At 44.9% G+C, this 18,099-nt stretch overlaps 1 protein-coding gene across 2 annotated transcripts in view; it reads right to left on the reverse strand.

The window, feature by feature from the left end:
* The window catches only part of BCL7A (BAF chromatin remodeling complex subunit BCL7A), a 60,364-nt gene extending 45,977 nt beyond the window's left edge, over window positions 1-14,387 (reverse strand). The window contains exons 1-3 of one of the 2 annotated variants that reach the window (XM_063964470.1): window positions 14,100-14,383; window positions 3,522-3,603; window positions 1,881-1,943 (exon numbers count right to left, since the gene is read on the reverse strand). In XM_063964470.1, the coding sequence (XP_063820540.1) occupies window positions 1,881-1,943; window positions 3,522-3,603; window positions 14,100-14,191 (237 nt within the window). In that variant the 5' untranslated portion in view covers window positions 14,192-14,383. Of the gene's footprint in view, window positions 1-1,880; window positions 1,944-3,521; window positions 3,604-14,099 lie in introns of both variants that reach the window. The other variant, XM_063964471.1, reaches the window with a different exon arrangement.
* Window positions 14,388-18,099: the final 3,712 nt, after the last annotated feature.

Here is an 18,099-nt window from a genome sequence, read left to right on the forward strand (position 1 = left end):
GGCGTAGCGATCAGGCTAAAATTCGTCAGTTCTGTGCATGCGTATGGGCCGCAGTGCGCACGCGCTAAGTACTTTCACACAAAACTTTGCAGTTTTACACAAGGCTGAACGACTGTTTTATATCGCTCAAGTGATCAGTGAGTGATTGACAGGAAAGGGGTGTTTCTGGGTGGGAACTGACCGTTTTCCAGGAGTGTGCTAAAAAACGCAGGCGTGCCTGTAGAAATGGGGGAGTGGCTGCCCGAACGCAGGCTGTTTGTGACGTCAAAACAGGAACTGAACTGTCTGCAGTGATCGCAAGGTAGGAGTAAGTTTCGAGCTACTCTGAAACTGCATGGAAATATTTAATAGCAGAACTGCTAACCTTTCGTTCGCACTTTTGCTAAGCTAAGATACACTCCCAGAGAGTGGCGGCTTAGCGTTTGCACTGCTGCTAAAAGCAGCTAACGAGCGATCAACTCGGAATGAGGGCCCAAATCTCTTACACTGTGAAATCCATCAACACAGAAGGCCTACCTGCGGTTGAGTAAGTTAGGTTTCTGAAATGATCCTCGTTTGTTTTATTTGAAATTGTATTCTGGTCTGTGTGTACTTTTAAATATTTCTTATAATCTTTAACTACTTTTTTGTAACTAAAGCTCTGAAGATATTCTTGAAATTAAACATCTAATTTTAGTTCTGCTCTGTGTTCTTATGCCCAAAGAACTCATGGTCCATGCTTTTATTTTGTACTGTATTAATAAGTGTGTGTGATGGCCAAAGCAAAGACGGCCTTGCGTTTAGTCGCTATGCTTTCTTGCTGGTGGCAGTTTCGGGTTTAAAGTAATCCAGTAGGCACGCACGGCGATTCTCAGATTGACGTATCTGGAGAATCGGCCGGTGGTCGTGACAATCAGTTTTCAACCATTAATAAAAAGTGAAACACTCATTCACTTGACACATTTAAAAAAACTCCAGTGCTTTATGGCCCTAACAGCCGTCTATATGATCCTGCTATCTCAGCTGTCACTTTTTTGGGGTCCAGGATGGTTTCTCCACTTTTTCATGCACTTCCTCCAGGTCAGAGTTCATACAAGAGTCACCACGACTACTGCGAATTGGCATTTGTAATTATATCGCACATTATTGGACTGATCCCAAAGGGCAAGTTTTTCTGAAACTGCAATCATAAGTACATCTCCTTTAAGTTTGCAAAAGATATAAAAGGTCTCAGCAATAATTAATTCTTCCCTTCAGGTATGTTGTAAAACAGAATTCATATTAGGAATAAAAAGCACATCAGGTCACATTGTGCATAATACAAAAGGTACATAGATAAGAACACTACATGAAATCAAGATAATAGTTAAAGGAGTGATGAAAGCTCAAATAACCAATGACAATATATGTATACGATTATTGAAACAAATAACTGGTGAAATGAAGCTTTTCATGCAACAATATGTGTTACAGAATATCCTCTGATCATCGGAGTCCGTGTACAGATAGAACTGTGGGGTGTATGTTTGATCTGCTAAAAGCTGTATTTACATAATTTGGAATAGTATTAACCAGTGCTAGGATAAGAATACATGATCTGTTTTCTAGAATTACAATCACATGACATACTGTGCTGAAGTACAGACCCACCCCCCACATTCCATAGTATTTCTTGTGGCCCACATGAGTCAACACACATTCCATTTCTGTGAATAAACCTTGTTAGTTGCATGAAAGCTAGAGCATCCTCATTAGAATCTGAGCTTTCATCAATAACCTATTAGAAGTCAAAACAGTTGAGTGTTAGAGAAATGTTTGAATCACCATGCTAATGTGTTAGTAGTAAACCCACTCCCTTCAACATTAAAAAACAAACAATGGTAGAAAAGACAGCATCTGACTTTTCCACAGGGTTTTGGTCGCCTCAGAAGTCCCGAATTCTCATCTGTCACTTTCAACTCAATCTGAAGGAAAAGAAATGTACAGAAATAAATGACTGAAGTAGCCTACCTGTGCAAAATTGGTTTAAATAAAAATGTACGATATAGCACATGAGAATATAGTTACCGTATATACTCGAGTATAAGCCAACTTTTTCAGCACTTTTTTTTGTGCTGAAAAAGCCACCTCGGCTTATACTCGAGTCAGTGGCAGTGCAGTGTGACAGGCAGAGCAGTGTGAAGGAGGGACACGGAGCGCACAGCGCGCGCCTCTCCTGTGTCCCTCCTGCATCTCCGGCGGGTCTATTAAAGGAAGTACCCGTTTGTGACCTCTGATCACGAACCGGCACTTCCTTTAATAGACGCGCCGCGGCCGCCGGAGATGCAGGAGGGACACAGGAGAGGCGCGCGCTGTGCGTTCCGTGTCCCTCCTTCAGAAGACAGCGCGGGATCGACGGAGGGGTAAGTAACAGGCACTGGGGGAGAATATTTGGCACTTGGGGAGGGGTCATATGTGGCAGCATGAGGGGCATATGTGGCACATCTGGCACTGTGGGTCATATCTGGCAGAATGAGGGGCATATCTGGCAGAATGAGGGGCATATCTGGCAGCATGAGGGCATATCTGGCACTGTGGGGCATATCTGGCAGCATGAGGGCATATCTGGCACATCAGGCACTGTGGGGCATATCTGGCAGTATGAGGGCATATCTGGAACTGTGGGGGCATATCTGGCAGTATGAGGGCATATCTGGCACTGAGGGCTGTGTACGGCTAGAGCTGCATTTCCCACCCTAGGCTTATACTCGAGTCAATAAGTTTTCCCAGGTTTTTGTGGTAGAATTAGGTGCCTGGCTTATATTCGGGTCGATTTATACTCGAGTGTATACGGTAAGTTAGTTAACTACAGTGACCAGTGATTTTTTTTTCCGACGCTATTGCCACTGCTCCACCCTCCCTATTCCTGTCACTATGGCGTAACTAAATAAAACCCTTGCAGGGCTTCTCAAACCCTGCGTAAGGGGAGGCAGGGGCATATTTTGTGTGGTGAGGTTTGGGGCTTTCTGTCCCTTGTAAGTTGTGAAGAAAAAAACTGGTTTGATTCCGCACTAGGGTCAACTATTTAGAAATAATATAAACCAACATTAGTCAAGTGATGAGGCATAAATCCCTGTATCAACACTGTTGGTGGTGCACCAAGAAGTCAGTAATTGCTTACTGTGTGTATATATATGTCACGAGAGAAAAAGAAAGACGACTCCTTTTTTGGCTCACTCTTAGAAAAAAATAACAATAATATAGCGTATATAGTTATGGCCCTTGTAAGTTATTTGACCCGATACACCTACAGATTTTCAGAACTTTGCTTCCAAAGTGATTCATTAGGTGTTGTGAATAATGTAACAGTCCCCACAAAACAGAATTTAAATATAATGCAGGGCTCAGGTACTCAGAGACGCATGAAGCTGAATCTAGAGAAAGACAAATCAAAGGTTGAAACGTTCATTATTATCAGCAATCATTACAGACCTTTTGCTTTAAAAAACAAACAAAAAAAAACCCATCAGCAACCGGAAACATGCAAATATAAAATAGCTTACATCATCTGATTTCGGCTCAGCTACAGGCACCCATTTGTAAATCCTAAGCGAAGTATCTCCGACAGTTACCCATTTCTTTTCCCTGAAAAAAGAAAAACAAGGTAATTATGAAAAATGTGTAATCACTATATAAGTGGTTACCAAACTGGGTGCCATAGGGACCATGCAGGGGTGGCACGGGTTGGTGGTAGCCAATCAAATCATTTCTTGTCAATGTAATAGATAAAACCAGTGCTGGTGGCTGTGAATCATAAAATATATGGACAAACAGAAGCACAACCCTGTCCACCACCACATATCTAAGCCTTAGCATGACAGGAAAGCACAATTTACTTACGTATATACTCGAGTATAAGCCGACTTTTTCAGCACTTTTTTATTGTGCTGAAAAAGCCACCTCGGCTTATACTCGAGTCAGCTTTAGGAGGGACACGGAGAGCACAGCGCGCGGCTCTCCTGTGTCCCTCCTGCATCTCTGGCGGCAGCGGCGTCTGTGTGGTAAAGGAAGTGCACGAACCGGCACTTCCTATAACACACGCCGCTGCCGCCGGAGACACAGGAGGGACACAGGAGAGCCGCGCGCTGCGCTCTCCGTGTCCCTCCTTCAGAAGACAGCGCGGAAGCGACGGAGGGTAAGTATCTGGCACTGTGGGGCATATCTGGCACACCTGGCACTGTGGGGCACACCTGGCACTGTGGGGCACACCTGGGGCATATCTGGCACTATGAGGTCTGTGTACGGGTAGAGCTGCATTTCCCACCCTAGGCTTATACTCGAGTCAATAAGTTTTCCCAGGTTTTTGTGGTAAAATTAGGTGCCTCGGCTTATATTCGGGTCGACTTATACTCGAGTATATACGGTAATATAATTTTTGCTGAGATTCTCAAATGCTGACAATTTAGTGTGCCATGATTACAGAAGGTGCGGGAACCATTTCACTACACCAAACATTTCAGGAAGGACCAATTCAAGGCTTATTCTCATAACTGCAAGCAGCATTCCTGCGCCCTGCTGATGGCAGCTTCTCTGACAGGTCCATTCAGTCTTCTGTTGGGGGCAGGAAAATTTAATGTATGGGTGTTCTTTCCTGTGGGGGCAAAGTTGTGTGGGTGCCCAAGGTGTGTGTGTACCTTTGAGGGACAATATATATGTGGGTTTTTTTCTATGGAGGCAAATGTATGATTTTGGTGGGACAGTCCACACACCTCTTGCAGTGAGACCACACCCACTTTCTGCCAAGCCACATCCCTTCTTTGGATGTGCATCTACGGCGGGCACAAGCGAGCCTATTTGGTAGATCACAGAGTCCAATAGTCTGCCCACCCCTGGGTTAGGCAATGTGCAACCAAATCATGTGATCATGTTGCAGAACGGAAGAAAGATGATCACATAAAGGGGTCGATTCAATTGTTTTTGGAGTCTAATAATCTGCGTCCAAACAGATCTAAACTCCCTTTTGGATGTCCAGAGTGCAAAGTTTGCACACATTTTTTTCTCGAACCACAGGAGGCTACAACAAAAAGTGTTGCTGTGCACCCGAACGGCAGAACAATGGAATTGCTGCCGTCAGACGCCATCTAGTGGCGGCCACCAATAAAACAATCGTCCCCAAAGAGCGATAATGCACATGGGGACCTTAAAGAGGTGGTTGATACAGCATCTATACCTGCATCCTCTAAAACATCAGTGCGCACATCATTCCATATATAGAGTTCAGGGATTTCCGTTTCTATGCTTCCCTCCTCCAGCCAATTGCCAAAGCCCAGACAAGAGAACACAGATATAAAAGTGTCTGTAATACAACAGCCCGCGAACTGCAGGCATTGGTGGGTTCTGTGCGACTGACGTTTTAAAGTAGCAATCATTAAAAAGACAAAACCAGGTTGGTTGTCTTTAGGATTGCGACTTTAAAACACTGGGCGATGCCTGCAGTTCACAGGCTCTTACATTTACCCCATGGTTTACCAATGACCAGTTCTAAATTCTTGGGTGTAAGTGGGTATAAATGCTGCAATCAAAAGTATCCAGGCTAACAACAATGGTAAAAATAGGAGGCCTTTTTAGAGAACATAAAATTTGCAGGCCAGATGTGCATTTAAAAAACTTTAGCAAAGATGCCCAATGTATTTTATAATCTACAGAAGATCAAAGATCATTTTAATGTAATTATTTTGCTACATACTTCATGGATGCTTTGAAGTACTGATTAAAAAAAAAAAAGTTATTAAAAATTTTAAGTGATTCTAAAATTAACGAAGAATCGTAGTCTTTTACAAAAGCTTGATTACATTAATAGTAGCCGTTTCTCATGGATGCCTATGGCGGAATTGTATGATCAGATGTTAGCTGTGTGGAACAACACATCATTGCAAAGTAAAACAGTCAGCTATAGTCGAATAGGCCAAAGTTACCCAAGAGGAAAACAAATAAGTCGCTCAAAATAAATCTCTTACGTTAAAAAAAAAAAAACAATTGCTTTATAATAAATTACATAGAAACATCTCACTGCCAACTTGTGCTACTGCAAAATTTGCTTTAATAGGAAGCAGCATGCATTATAACTCCCTAGCTACAACACAGATAAACCAGCTTTTGTATGTGCATTATGTGCTCTTTTAAAACGCAATCTAATTTTTGTGTAAAATTGGATCAGACGTGTGGCAGCTTTAAGACCCAAACCTCATACTGTCTACTGGCAAACTAACTAAATTTGCGCTGTGTAAAATGCTGCTCCCTTATACTGTGACACAATTGTGTATGTGAACATTGTTGAGTTGTGTATAATTTGAGTTCAACATCCGTCAATGCATCACAGTGCAAATGTGTCACAGTAAGAGCATGCAGACAAATTTGAAGCAAATCCCCAGTATATATGGGTGATATATACGGGTGTGGTTCATCAAATCGACAGTGTCTAGGTCGACAATGTTTAGGTCGACAGTCACTAGGTCGACATGGATGGAAGGTCGACAGGGTTTCTAGGTCGACAGGTCTAAAGGTCGACATGAGGATTTATTTATTTTTGTGTCGTTTTCTTCGTAGAGTGACCGGGATACCAAATTAGTGCACCGCTTCGCTCGCCATGCTTCGGGCATGGTGCCTTCGCTCCGCTACGCACACTTTACCGTTCCAATCGTAGTCCACGTGGATCGTTAAGTATGAAAAAATTCAAAAAAAGAAACATTTTTTGAAAAACTCATGTCGACCGTTAGAGCTGTCGACCTAGCACATGTCGACCTAGAAACCCTGTCGACCTTCCATCCATGTCGACCTATAGTGGTCGACCTAAACATTGTCGACCTAGACACTGTCGATCTTCAGACCGGATCCAGATCTATAGTGGCTCCTAAAATGCACCTTTGCCAGGGTTTCACAAAACAGAATATTGTCATAACCTAAAAATGAAAGCAGTCAGGTGTTGACCCAACCGTTAAACATAAGACGTGGATATTAAAATAAAGATCATGGATAATGTTGTGTCATTTTGTTTCCAACCTAAATTTACTTTCAACTATAAAGCCTTACACAGAGATGACATTATCTAATGTTCTCTGATATATAGAAGCCATTCCAGCTGCCGCTATATATTAAAAATACTTAGGGGTCAATTCAATTTGCCGACAGTTGAATAGTGCCGGGAATTAGCTCCCATCGCTATTCAATTCAGCTCATGTTAAATCGGCGAATGCCTGTTCTACCGGACTTAAGAGGTTGATTTGTCGGGAGAACGAGCATTCACAGACTTAATTCCGCGACGCGGTGCTGATTCCCGACAGAATCAGCCTCGCGGCAGCCGCGCACCATCACTTTTGTCGGATTTCCTCTCACATCCCCTGGGGGTGAGAGAAGAATTCCCGACAATTGTCACTTGAATAGCAGCGGGAGTTAATTCCCAGCGCTAGTCAACTGTCGGCAAATTGAATTGACCCCAATGACCTAAAATATATATGTTGACTTTAATAAAATCCCGACTACAAACAATTTTCAGCAATGTACAGTATTGCACTATTCAAACCCCCCCCCCCCCCAAAAAAACAAACAAAAAAAAAACACAATTTTTCCTTTACACTGTAGATTGCCTGTTACTGGTCCCTCTGAAGGACACTGCAGTCACCCTGGTCTCAAGCAGCTAACAGAAAAATAGTTTACACTCAGGTGTAAAACAAATATACATGCATGGTAAGGGAAGCTTTACATTTATGCTTGCAATTATTACTATTTACTCTTTTAAATCAGGCAACCTACACACTGAGCGCTTTTCCCCCCTGCCCAGTGATGGCAGCGGGGGCGAACGGCTTTCCATAGCAGGACGCTATGGAAAGCCGTTCACCCCGCCATCCATCTTGAACAGCGGCCGCCGGCGATGATGCATACACATTGGGCGGTTTGGAGCTGAAAGCAGCTCAACACACCAAACGTGAGCTCAACTTTCAGCTCAAAATCGCCCAGTGTGTATGGGCCTTAAGTAATCCGTTCTGCCATATATAATGCTCAAACAAAAGGACAGAAAATAAATGTGCGGTACCTGATTACATAAGTGTGGCTGCTGAGCTAATAACTCCATCCAGTGCTTACATGTGGGTGGAGTTTAGTTATTTGTGCTAGAATACTGAATTTTAGTTGCCTTGGGTTCAGTTTTCTCCAAGATATCCAACCAGGGCCCTATCTGTGTGCGGTTTCAATGTTCTTCCAATGTTTGGCAGTATCCTCCGGGTGCCATGGTTTCCTCCAAGAGTCCAAATACAACCATACTGGTAGATAAACTGACCCCAATAAGAGGGATGCGTTCAGAATGTGACCGATGCCGGAATTTCGACACCACTCAGGAGACCTGCGCCGAAACACCAACAGCCGACATCCCGAAGGTAAGTATCGGGGCACGCCTTAGGGCCATGCCGGCATCGCCATTGGGGGTGGAACAGCCCTCTCAACATCATTAATGGAGGCGTGCCCCAGCCTGGGGGAGTGCCCATGACTTCCGAAGGCGTCGAGTTTCCCCCATGCTGTCCCTTTTATGTGAATAGAAGCCGTGCATGAACACTAGTGTAACACATGTAAAAGGCAACATCTTATAACTTATATAAAGATGGTATAGACCCCATTAAGTGTCCACAGATTCTTTTCCGCTATGATTTTGGAGATGCAATGAGCATGACAAATGAGATTTGTTTGGTGGAATGGTCTCATAACAGATTTTTCTAGGAGATCTTTAAAATCAAAAAGTGTCTGCCCTATGGTAAGTCTTGTTGTTGAATAAGCAGACTGGGAAAATTTACAGACTGCTTGGAACATAACATTCCATCTGTCAGCCACAAGTTAATGGGCGGGATGTACTAATGTACATCGCCGCCCTGCGCCACGATGCTGATCGCATATGTACTAACATATGCGACCAGCATTGTGGATGACTGCTCTTCCGATAAGAGCTGTCCTCCGCGATGCGCAGCGGCAGCCTAACTTCCGGGATTCGGCCCCAGGAGTCAGTCTGCGCATGCGCGGGGTGACGGGGGCGGCCGCAGGGCGGGATCCGATCAGATCCCTCACACAGCGCCGCGGAGAGAAGCCCATAGGCTTCTATGGACTATCGCCAGCTAAAGCTGGCGTACCCCGCCGCGGCGCTGTCCTGCCGGCCGGGGGTTAGTACATCAGGAAAATGCGGTAAACAGGGAGTTTACCGCATTTTCCGCTTAGTACATCCCGCCCAATGTGTCACATCAGACTTCTCCCCAACTAATGTACAAAACAAACTTGAGAATAAAATGGAGGAGAAATTTGATGTAGGAGATACAGTGTAGAAGGAACTGCCTTCCTTCATTCATTCATTCTAGTACAATTGTTGCTCCGTTTGGTCGCTAATAGGGAAGGAGAGGGGATAGTTCAGCTCACAGCCTCCCGAGTTGGCGAGCTGAAATGTGCGAAAAGTGTCCAGTTTGGGTGCTTTTGGGGGTGTCAGAAGTAAAGGCCACCAGATCGAAGCAGCAACTGAATTGTTCAGACCGGCGCTCCAAAAAACAATTGAATTGCCCCAGATGTATCCACCACACAATGCAAAGATGCTCATTTTATTAGGACACATCTGTAACTATCATAGTATTATGGGTTCTGTAGCAACAACCTCTTGCTTTATTTCTTTTATATTTTTAATGGTTTGTAGAGTATGCTGCAGGTCACAGTTCTCCGATAAGACTCTGTACAACGTAGCTTACACAAATGTTTCAGTTTATAATGATATGCCTAGAACATGGACTGGCTCTTAATTTATATACTGTACGTATACAGACCCACAACTAACCCCCCCCCCCCCCTCTCCCAAGCCTACCCTCATTTATACTGAGAACTGCATTATGCTTTTTGTACTAGATGGTCTCATCTGAGCTTTCCATTTGTCCCTGCAATCTTGATTCCCCCCTTCTGACCCAAAAACGGCCTTTATCGGCGGGTCGGGATCTTTTAACATGTTGCATTTCTCCCAATTCCCCAACTGATCGACGATCAATGTCCACCAATTGGGGGATCGGATCAGCAGAACTGGTTAATTGCAGAGCAGATGTATGGCCCGCATTACATTCTGCAATCCCATCAATCCCAATTCTGCTGATCAGCGATTCAAGGGCAGAGATGATCACAAAAATCTGTCAACCGGGAAAATTCAACATGTTAAAAATCCCGACTCGCCAATGTCGAACATTTTCGGAACAGATTATCGAGATAGTCCAACAATTTAATTACCCCACAGAGACTCTTACCTATATGATTAAGTACTGACTAGGGTTTATTTTTAATTATTATCAGCATTTATACGGTTATATAATACTCTGCATGCCAGTGGAACTTAAGGTGGGTTTTTGCCCAGTGTGTATGCTGAGCGATGTGAAAAATCGCTGGCCAGAAAACTGCACAGCGCATACACACTGGGCGATTTTTACCCGACCCAGCGATTTTCACAGGGGTGAACCACTTCCCACAGTAGAAGATTGAGGAAAGTGGTTCACTCGGCTGTTAAAACAGGCGGACGGCAACCAGCAATGATGCACGAGCGTGCATCAGCACTCATCGCCCAGCCATACATACTAGGAGATTTAGCTCAAAAGTAAGCTACTTTGAGCTCAAAATCGCTTAGTGTGTATGCACCTTTACAGTCAAAGGAGGGACTTCAGTTTGGCAGTGTGTCACTGGGAATCTTCGCAATACCGGCTGTGCACATATTGGGCATTTACAGCAGTGCCGACATTGCAAACTTTCCCTCATGCCCCATTGAGGGCGAGGGGAAACCTGCGATGTCAGCAGGACGCAGTGTGCCGCCCAGGAATGTTACATCATGACAATATTGGGAACTGAATTACCACCAAAATTCTCCACTACATAAACACAGTCAATTTCATCCAAAGCAAACGCTGTTCCCAATATGCTTATGAACCCTGGCAGGAAACTGAAGTAACACTGGGAACATGCACACTCATTGGAGTAAATGTCTAAGGTGCAAGGTTTTTTTTTTTTTTTAGAACTGGTGATATTGCCGATAGCAACTAATTAGATTCTATTATCTTCTAGAAACAGCTAGAAACATGTTAAGTAGAATCTGATTGGTTGCTATGAGCAACATCACCAGTTCTAAAAAAACTCCCACCATAGTAAATTTACCCCATTGCCTCAATGCAATTAGATAGCAATGCAAACCACTACTTGTGTCAAATAACATATCTAAAAAAAAAAGTAAATATGGGGTAGATACAACATGCGGTACATTGTGTGCGACAGTCTTTGCACCCACTACGGTTCTTTAAAAAATTAGCCCTTAAAATGGAACAAAGTTACAATTTGTGCATGTAAATAAATAATTCCATGAATAAGCTATCAGAAAAAAATGGATGCGTGAAAATATAAAAGAAATATAGCTTATGTGGTTTAATTAATACAGTGACAACCTCTGCAAAGTGTAAGGCCTGTCAAAAGGCCTGCAGTATGACAAACACAAATCACAATAGCTGTAATTTTACTGATTAAGAAACATAAAATAATGAACAGCAACCCATCTGCAGAACGTATTTCTTTACCTTGGGGAGGGGAAGTGACGCAATTAGCGGCTTATTATCCACGATGATCATTTCAAGCAGCAGGGTTTACTCCGCATGTTAAACCATAAAGGTAAAGCTGGGGTATAATACATATTTAACACTGCATCAATAGGTTGGGGCGCATTAACCCAGGGAGAGAAAACCATAGCTTTACCCTGCGGCTAATTAAAATATGTCCATTGCTAAAATAGTGTTTGCTTAGATTTGCAGATACTCGGTTGTTTTTGGGCACCCAAATCCACCACGATAAAGGCACTCTTGCCGATCAGGCTAACAACTCAATAGCTCTGTCTGATGCTCATTACTTAGCAGTGCAGAAGAAACAATTGAATTCTCCCAAGTGTCAAAGTTGGCATAGTGGTTAGAATTACTGTATCAGAGCTGGCGATTCCCACCAAGGAATGTGGCGTTTTTATGTTCTCCCTGCGTTAGCATGCTTTTCCTACAAAAATGGTTAACTGGATTCTGACAAAAAAAAGTAACCCTAGTACATTTAAAAGGGACTATAGACTGTAAAGGTGGGTACACATTAAACAAATTGCAAACGATGCAATGTCATCAACAGTTTCCCTAGAACTCCCGGACAAACAATACAGTGTATACCCACCGTGCAATATTACAATAGATACCGTCAGTGGCCACATCCAAGAGTATGATGTCGCTAATGATATTTACAAATCTTCCAACGTGTTCAAAAGATCAGAAGAAGCGACCAGTGGTAACACACATCGGCATCGCGACAGGACATACAAACTGGACGATTTAATGATTTGACATTCTGATCCGCTGGAATCATCCAAATCATTTAAAATGTCATCTAATGTGTACCCAGTTTAACCTCCACTAGGGCAGTGACTGATTTGAACTATTAAATATTCTCTGTAAAGTGTGTGCTATATAAATAACTAGTATTAGAATTTGCTTCGTGTAGTACGAATTAAAAGCTTTGGGGGGGAATTCAATTGTTTTTCCCCACAGCTACCCCTGGGGAGGGAGGGGGGGGGGGGGGGGTGCAAAATGAAGCAACTCAATTGCTGCTCCATGTGGACACCTGGTAGCCGTGGGGAACACATATCTTCTCGCAGTCTCCTCTCTCCTGTGAGGAGAAATGTGTGCAAAATGGGCACTTTGAGCGTCCAAATGGGAGTTTGGACAACCAAAGCAGGACTTTAGATGGGTTTAGCTGTTTAACGCGGCTAAAACCTGTCTGTTTGGACGCAAGATACACGATATGCATGTGCGCCCAAACAACTGAATACAAACAATTGGTTTGGCATCTAAAAAGTCCAATTTAGACGGGATTATTAGATGCCCAAAACAATTTATGGGCAGTGGGGGGGGTAATCCAATTTTTATTGTTACCCTCAACGCCAGTGCATGCCCACCAGCAACTATTCAATTGTTTCTGTCAATGAGCATGCTAATATAATTTATGGTCGCCGTTTCTACAGCAATGTGCGAGTGTCCCGTTTGGGCAACCAAACTGCACTTTATATGCTGCACCCAGTACTTAAATTATGTTTAGTCATTTGAAGTGTCATTAAAATATGCGAGAAAGACAACAACATGGGCACCAAGGTTAACTAGTATTATAATAAATGCAACATTCATTAACTCATGCTTTGTATACTCCTATATCTGTGCATCGCCATCCCACATTAACATGGGTTTACATTATTGTAACAATAATGGTTTGTACTCCTCCAACAGAGCTGAACTGAGGAACTGGTCACTATTAATGCGATAGACAGTATATGGACATTTAAATGATTGTCCAATAGCAGCACCAAGGTCATCCCACAATAAGTGAGCAGCTTCTCATTGGCTGATCCACTTCTACACTAAAGATAGACATTGTATTTAAATGCCTCCCAGACGCATCCGGATCACGTTCAGATACAAGAAAATAAATAAATGAGAGCATCTTAATTAGAGATAGACGGAGCGGTGCAGCCAGGCTGTCGGCGGCACAGGAGGTGACCTCCCCGGGCTGAGGCACTGCGGGAGGCGCAGGCTGAGGTGTACGTGCGGCACCGGGAACACACCGGCGGCTACTAGCGGAGAGGATGGCACATGGCGGCCCGTGTAGCCGGCGACAGGCAGAGCCGGGAGCCGCACCACTTCCTCCTCCCCCGGCCCCGTCATGGTGCCAGCAGCAGCAGTAAGCGGGAGGCAGGGGCCGGGGGAGGGAGCTCCGAGTCTCAGGGCCAAAGCGCTAAATTTAAATCTCTCTCCCCCCTGCCTGAGAGGGGACACCAGTGAGAGAGCCGCAGCCACCGGGGAGCAGGAGGAGGAGCCCCCGGAGCGGCCACCCTGGGCTGCTGGCGCCGCGCTGCCTCCACTCTCGCCGGCCGGGACTACAGAGCCGCAATGGCCGCCGCCTTTGGCGGGAGCTCGGGGAGAATGTGGACGGGCTGAGGGGCACCAGGTGTCCGCGGCACCCCGGCTCCCGATCACGCCGCCGCCTCCCCGCATTCCGCCCCTTTGTTGTCCCTTCCTTACCATTTTCGTACTTTTTCGATGGCGGCCATAACCCGTTTGATATCATCTTTAGCCCGGCTTCGTGTTTCGGCTCTGACCGAGCGTCCCGACATGGCTGCTGCGGCGGGCTGGCCGGTAGGGGAAGAGGAGGAGGGAAATCTGCCGCTGCCGGTTACTTGTCTCTCTTTCTTCCCTTACACACACACATACGGCGGCCGCCGCGTCCTGGTACAGTCTGCGCATGCGCGGTGTCCGGCCTGCTGCTGCCGAGCATCGCGGCGGGGGGATGGGAGAGGGAAGTGCCGCTGTATGCACACACACACGGATGCCATGTAACCCTGCTGCTGCCCGTGTATCATCATCATCATCCGCTGCTCTGTGTTGTCGGGTGCAGATCAGCGCCGCCCGCGTGCTCACATCTTGTAATAAACGTGCGTCTAGCTGCAGGACAGGCCAGCCCGACAACCCCATTGTGTAGCAGGAGCCTGGGCTTTGGGTAGTTTCTGTGGAAACAGAAACTCTTCACGTGGTTCATAAAACTTGTTAACGTTTTTTACATGAGCTGTGGGGAGGCGAGCATCGCCCATCTCTCTTTATGGGGCCATTTATCAAACAGTGGGGCAGATGTATTAAGCTTGGAGAATGCATAAAGAAGTAATAAAGCGGTGATAAGTGCAAGGTGATAACGCACCAGCCAATCAGCTCATAACTAACAATTTACATATTGGAGCTGATTGGCTGGTGCGTTATCACCTTGCACTTATCACCGCTTTATCACTTCTTTATGCCTTCTCCAGGCTTAATCTGCCCCAGTATTTGTAGCTATTCCCCCCCCCAAATTATACCGCTTTTACACCAAGTATAGCGTGTCGCAGCCGGGAGCCCCGACACGGGAGCTACCCGGCTGCGACCCGCGTCAGCCTCCATTTAGACCGAAGTCACCAACCCGGCATATTTCCGGATTGGTGACGTGATGGGGCGGCGCTTGGAGATCACGTGATCTCCAAGCACCGCCCACACACAGTGTACATGGGAAGCCAGGTCGCATCGACCCGCTACCGTTTACACTGCACAGTAGGGTGGCCAATCCCGGGATCGGCGGGATCCCGGGATTTGGGGCCAAAATTGCCAGGATTTCAATCCCGGGATTGGAGCTTCCAATCCCGGGACTGTGCTGCGCATGCGCTGTTTCATATCTCTTCCAGGCAGCGCTGAGCACTCGGCTCAGACACTGCCTGGCTGTGCGTGCGCCCCTTTCAGCAGCTCCCGCCAGCGGCCAGTCATCTTAAGCAGAGGTGGAGACTGCCTCTGCTTGTCACAGCGCGGCATGACAGATCCTGTCAAAAACAACAGGGGGCTCATCAGTAATGGACGGATGGCCGGCACCGGACTCAAGTGGTAGTCAGGAGTGGGGACTAGAGGAGGACGGAGCCCTGCTGCTGCAGCTGCCGACAACTGCCTGCAGCAGTGTCAGAACAGCGCCACACTGTCCAGTAGTCCCATGCCCAGTTAGGAAGTGCATGCTGCTCTTTTGGAGAGGAGAGACTTAGAAGATTGCTACTGTATTCAGACTGGGTGAAGTCAGTAAAGTTATTTTATTCCTGGGGGAGGGTAGGGGTAAAGGGGTGGTAGGGTTGTGTGCAATGGCCATGATTCTGATAGTTCCTGTCACCCTGTGTTGTGAAGGGGGGGGGGGGGGGCTGGGACCATGAAAGATATTGTATTCCTGTGGGGGACTGGAGCAGGGTCCATGAAAGGTTTTTCTGTTTTTTACTGTGGGCCTGTGCTGGGCCATAAATGTTATTTATTTTATATTTGTGGTGTTGGGGACCTGGATAAGCCCTAAAACCTCAAGAATAAAATAACATTCATGGCCCAGCACAGGCCCAAAGGAAAAAGATAAGACCTTTTTTTTTTTTTTTCTGTGGGCCTGTGCTGCTGGGCCATAAATGGTGACTTTTTCCTGTGGATACTGTTGTTTCAAACCATAGTTTGTGCTAGTTAGTCATTTCTATTTTAGAAAAAGTAAAAAATACATATTTTTCTCATTGACCTACTCAATCCCGGGAATCCCCGCGATTGAGCATTTTTCAATCCTGAATCCTGGGATTGAAAAAACAGCCCGGGATTGGCCTCCCTACTGCACAGTTTGCCGGGTTGAACACGTTTTCAACCCCGCAAATTGCCTGAGTTGGAATACCGGGGCACTCGACCCGGACTATTCCAACTCAACCCTTTTACACCAGCCAGTAACACGGGTCATGCACGTTCATGTGCAATAACCCATGTTACTAGCTGGTGGTGTAAAAGGGGTATTAACTGCAAATATTAAGTATCCCCTGACTGTATGAAGGAAAGAAGGAATCACAGCAGATACAGTATCTCTGTCACCTGCTGCAATCCCTCCATTACCTGCATCCCCCTTACGTTTCTATTGGCAGTGCGATGCTGCCAGATATACCAGTTTCTGGAATGTGGAGCATTCCCGATATTGGTCAGTAGCCAATGCAGGGGTCTTGTATAATTATACCTCTCTTTCGCACAAGCCAAAACCCCATTTATTTTTATTTCAGTGCATGCGCAATGACCCAGGTCCGATTTATGGCCCTAATTCAGGATTGATTGCAAAAGCAAAATCTTTCTCTAATGTGCATGTGGGGCAGATTTCGGTGGGGAGTGTTCAAACTGAAATCTAAATTACAGTGTAAAAATAAAGCAGCTAGTATTTACCCTGCACAGAAACAAAATAACCCACCCGAATCTAACTCTCTCTGCACATGTTACATCAGTGCCCAGGCTTATGTGTGAAAGGTATGCCTAAAATAAATTTATTGGTGGGGGACAGTAGTACTTGGAGATGACATCATCTCCAAGCATCCATTATAAGCAGGAAGACTGAGGTCACTGGAAGATCTGAGTCTGGTGTGAAGGGTGACGACCCATTCACCCATGTGTGAGTGGGAGTAAGTACAGAAAACCCAGTCTTCAACCCGTGCTCAGTGTCCTAAGTCAGACCCTGGTTAAAGTCAGGGTTTTAGCCTGAAAGGTGTAATAGTCTTGTAATTCTAAGTACAGGTTGAGTATCCCATATCCAAATATTCCGAAATATGGACTTTTTTGAGTGAGAGTGAGATAGTGAAACCTTTGTTTTCTGATGGCTCAATGTACACAAACGTTGTTTAATACACAAAGCTATTAAAAATATTGGCTAAAATGACCTTCGGGCTGTGTTTATAAGGTGTATATGAAACATAAATGCATTCTGTGCTTAGATTTAGGTCCCATCACCATGATATCTCATTATGGTATGTAATTATTCCAAAATACGGAAAAATCTGATATCCAAAATACCTCTGGTCCCAAGCATTTTGGATAAGGGATACTCAACCTGTATATGTAAGCTAATTGTAATCCTTAGCTGCAGTGCAGTAGTCTAAACTGAGCAGATCTATGTAGTGTACGGTTGTAGGTTAGTAGGGGGTACTGGGGTTTATTTACAAAGCATCGGGTTTATGCCCGAAATTTAAAAGGGCAATGGTTTTACTAGCCGTGTTTTGGGTATAGCACAATTGAAAAGCCATGTGTTGTTGTTTTTTTTAAACAATGGTGTTTTATTAAGTTTCAAATACAGAAAAAGGAAATGTACACGTAACAGGGACCATACAAAGAAAAAACAATGTTGAGTGTATCAAAGAATCGTGAATAACGCAATAATTCTTGATCAAAACACCCAATTCGCCAACAGTGTACATAGATCATTCAGTCAAACATAGACATTGTTATGAGCCACGGTTGTGGCTCATTCCTGTTTTGCATTTTGGTTATGTATTTTATGTTATAGTTCTCTTGCAGGCCAGGATTTCCTTTGCTCTGGTTTAGAAGACTCTTGTTGGCCGCCGGTGGTGAGTCTGTGTTATTGCAGCCTGTTTCCATGTGTTTAGCCTCACCTGTCTGCTAATTGCACCTGTCAGTTTGGAGTCGTGCAGCAGGGCAGCTGCACGACATAATTAATTAGGGTCCC

This window comes from Pseudophryne corroboree, chromosome 1 (genome assembly GCF_028390025.1).
Source record: "Pseudophryne corroboree isolate aPseCor3 chromosome 1, aPseCor3.hap2, whole genome shotgun sequence".
NCBI classification, from domain to species: domain Eukaryota; kingdom Metazoa; phylum Chordata; class Amphibia; order Anura; family Myobatrachidae; genus Pseudophryne; species Pseudophryne corroboree.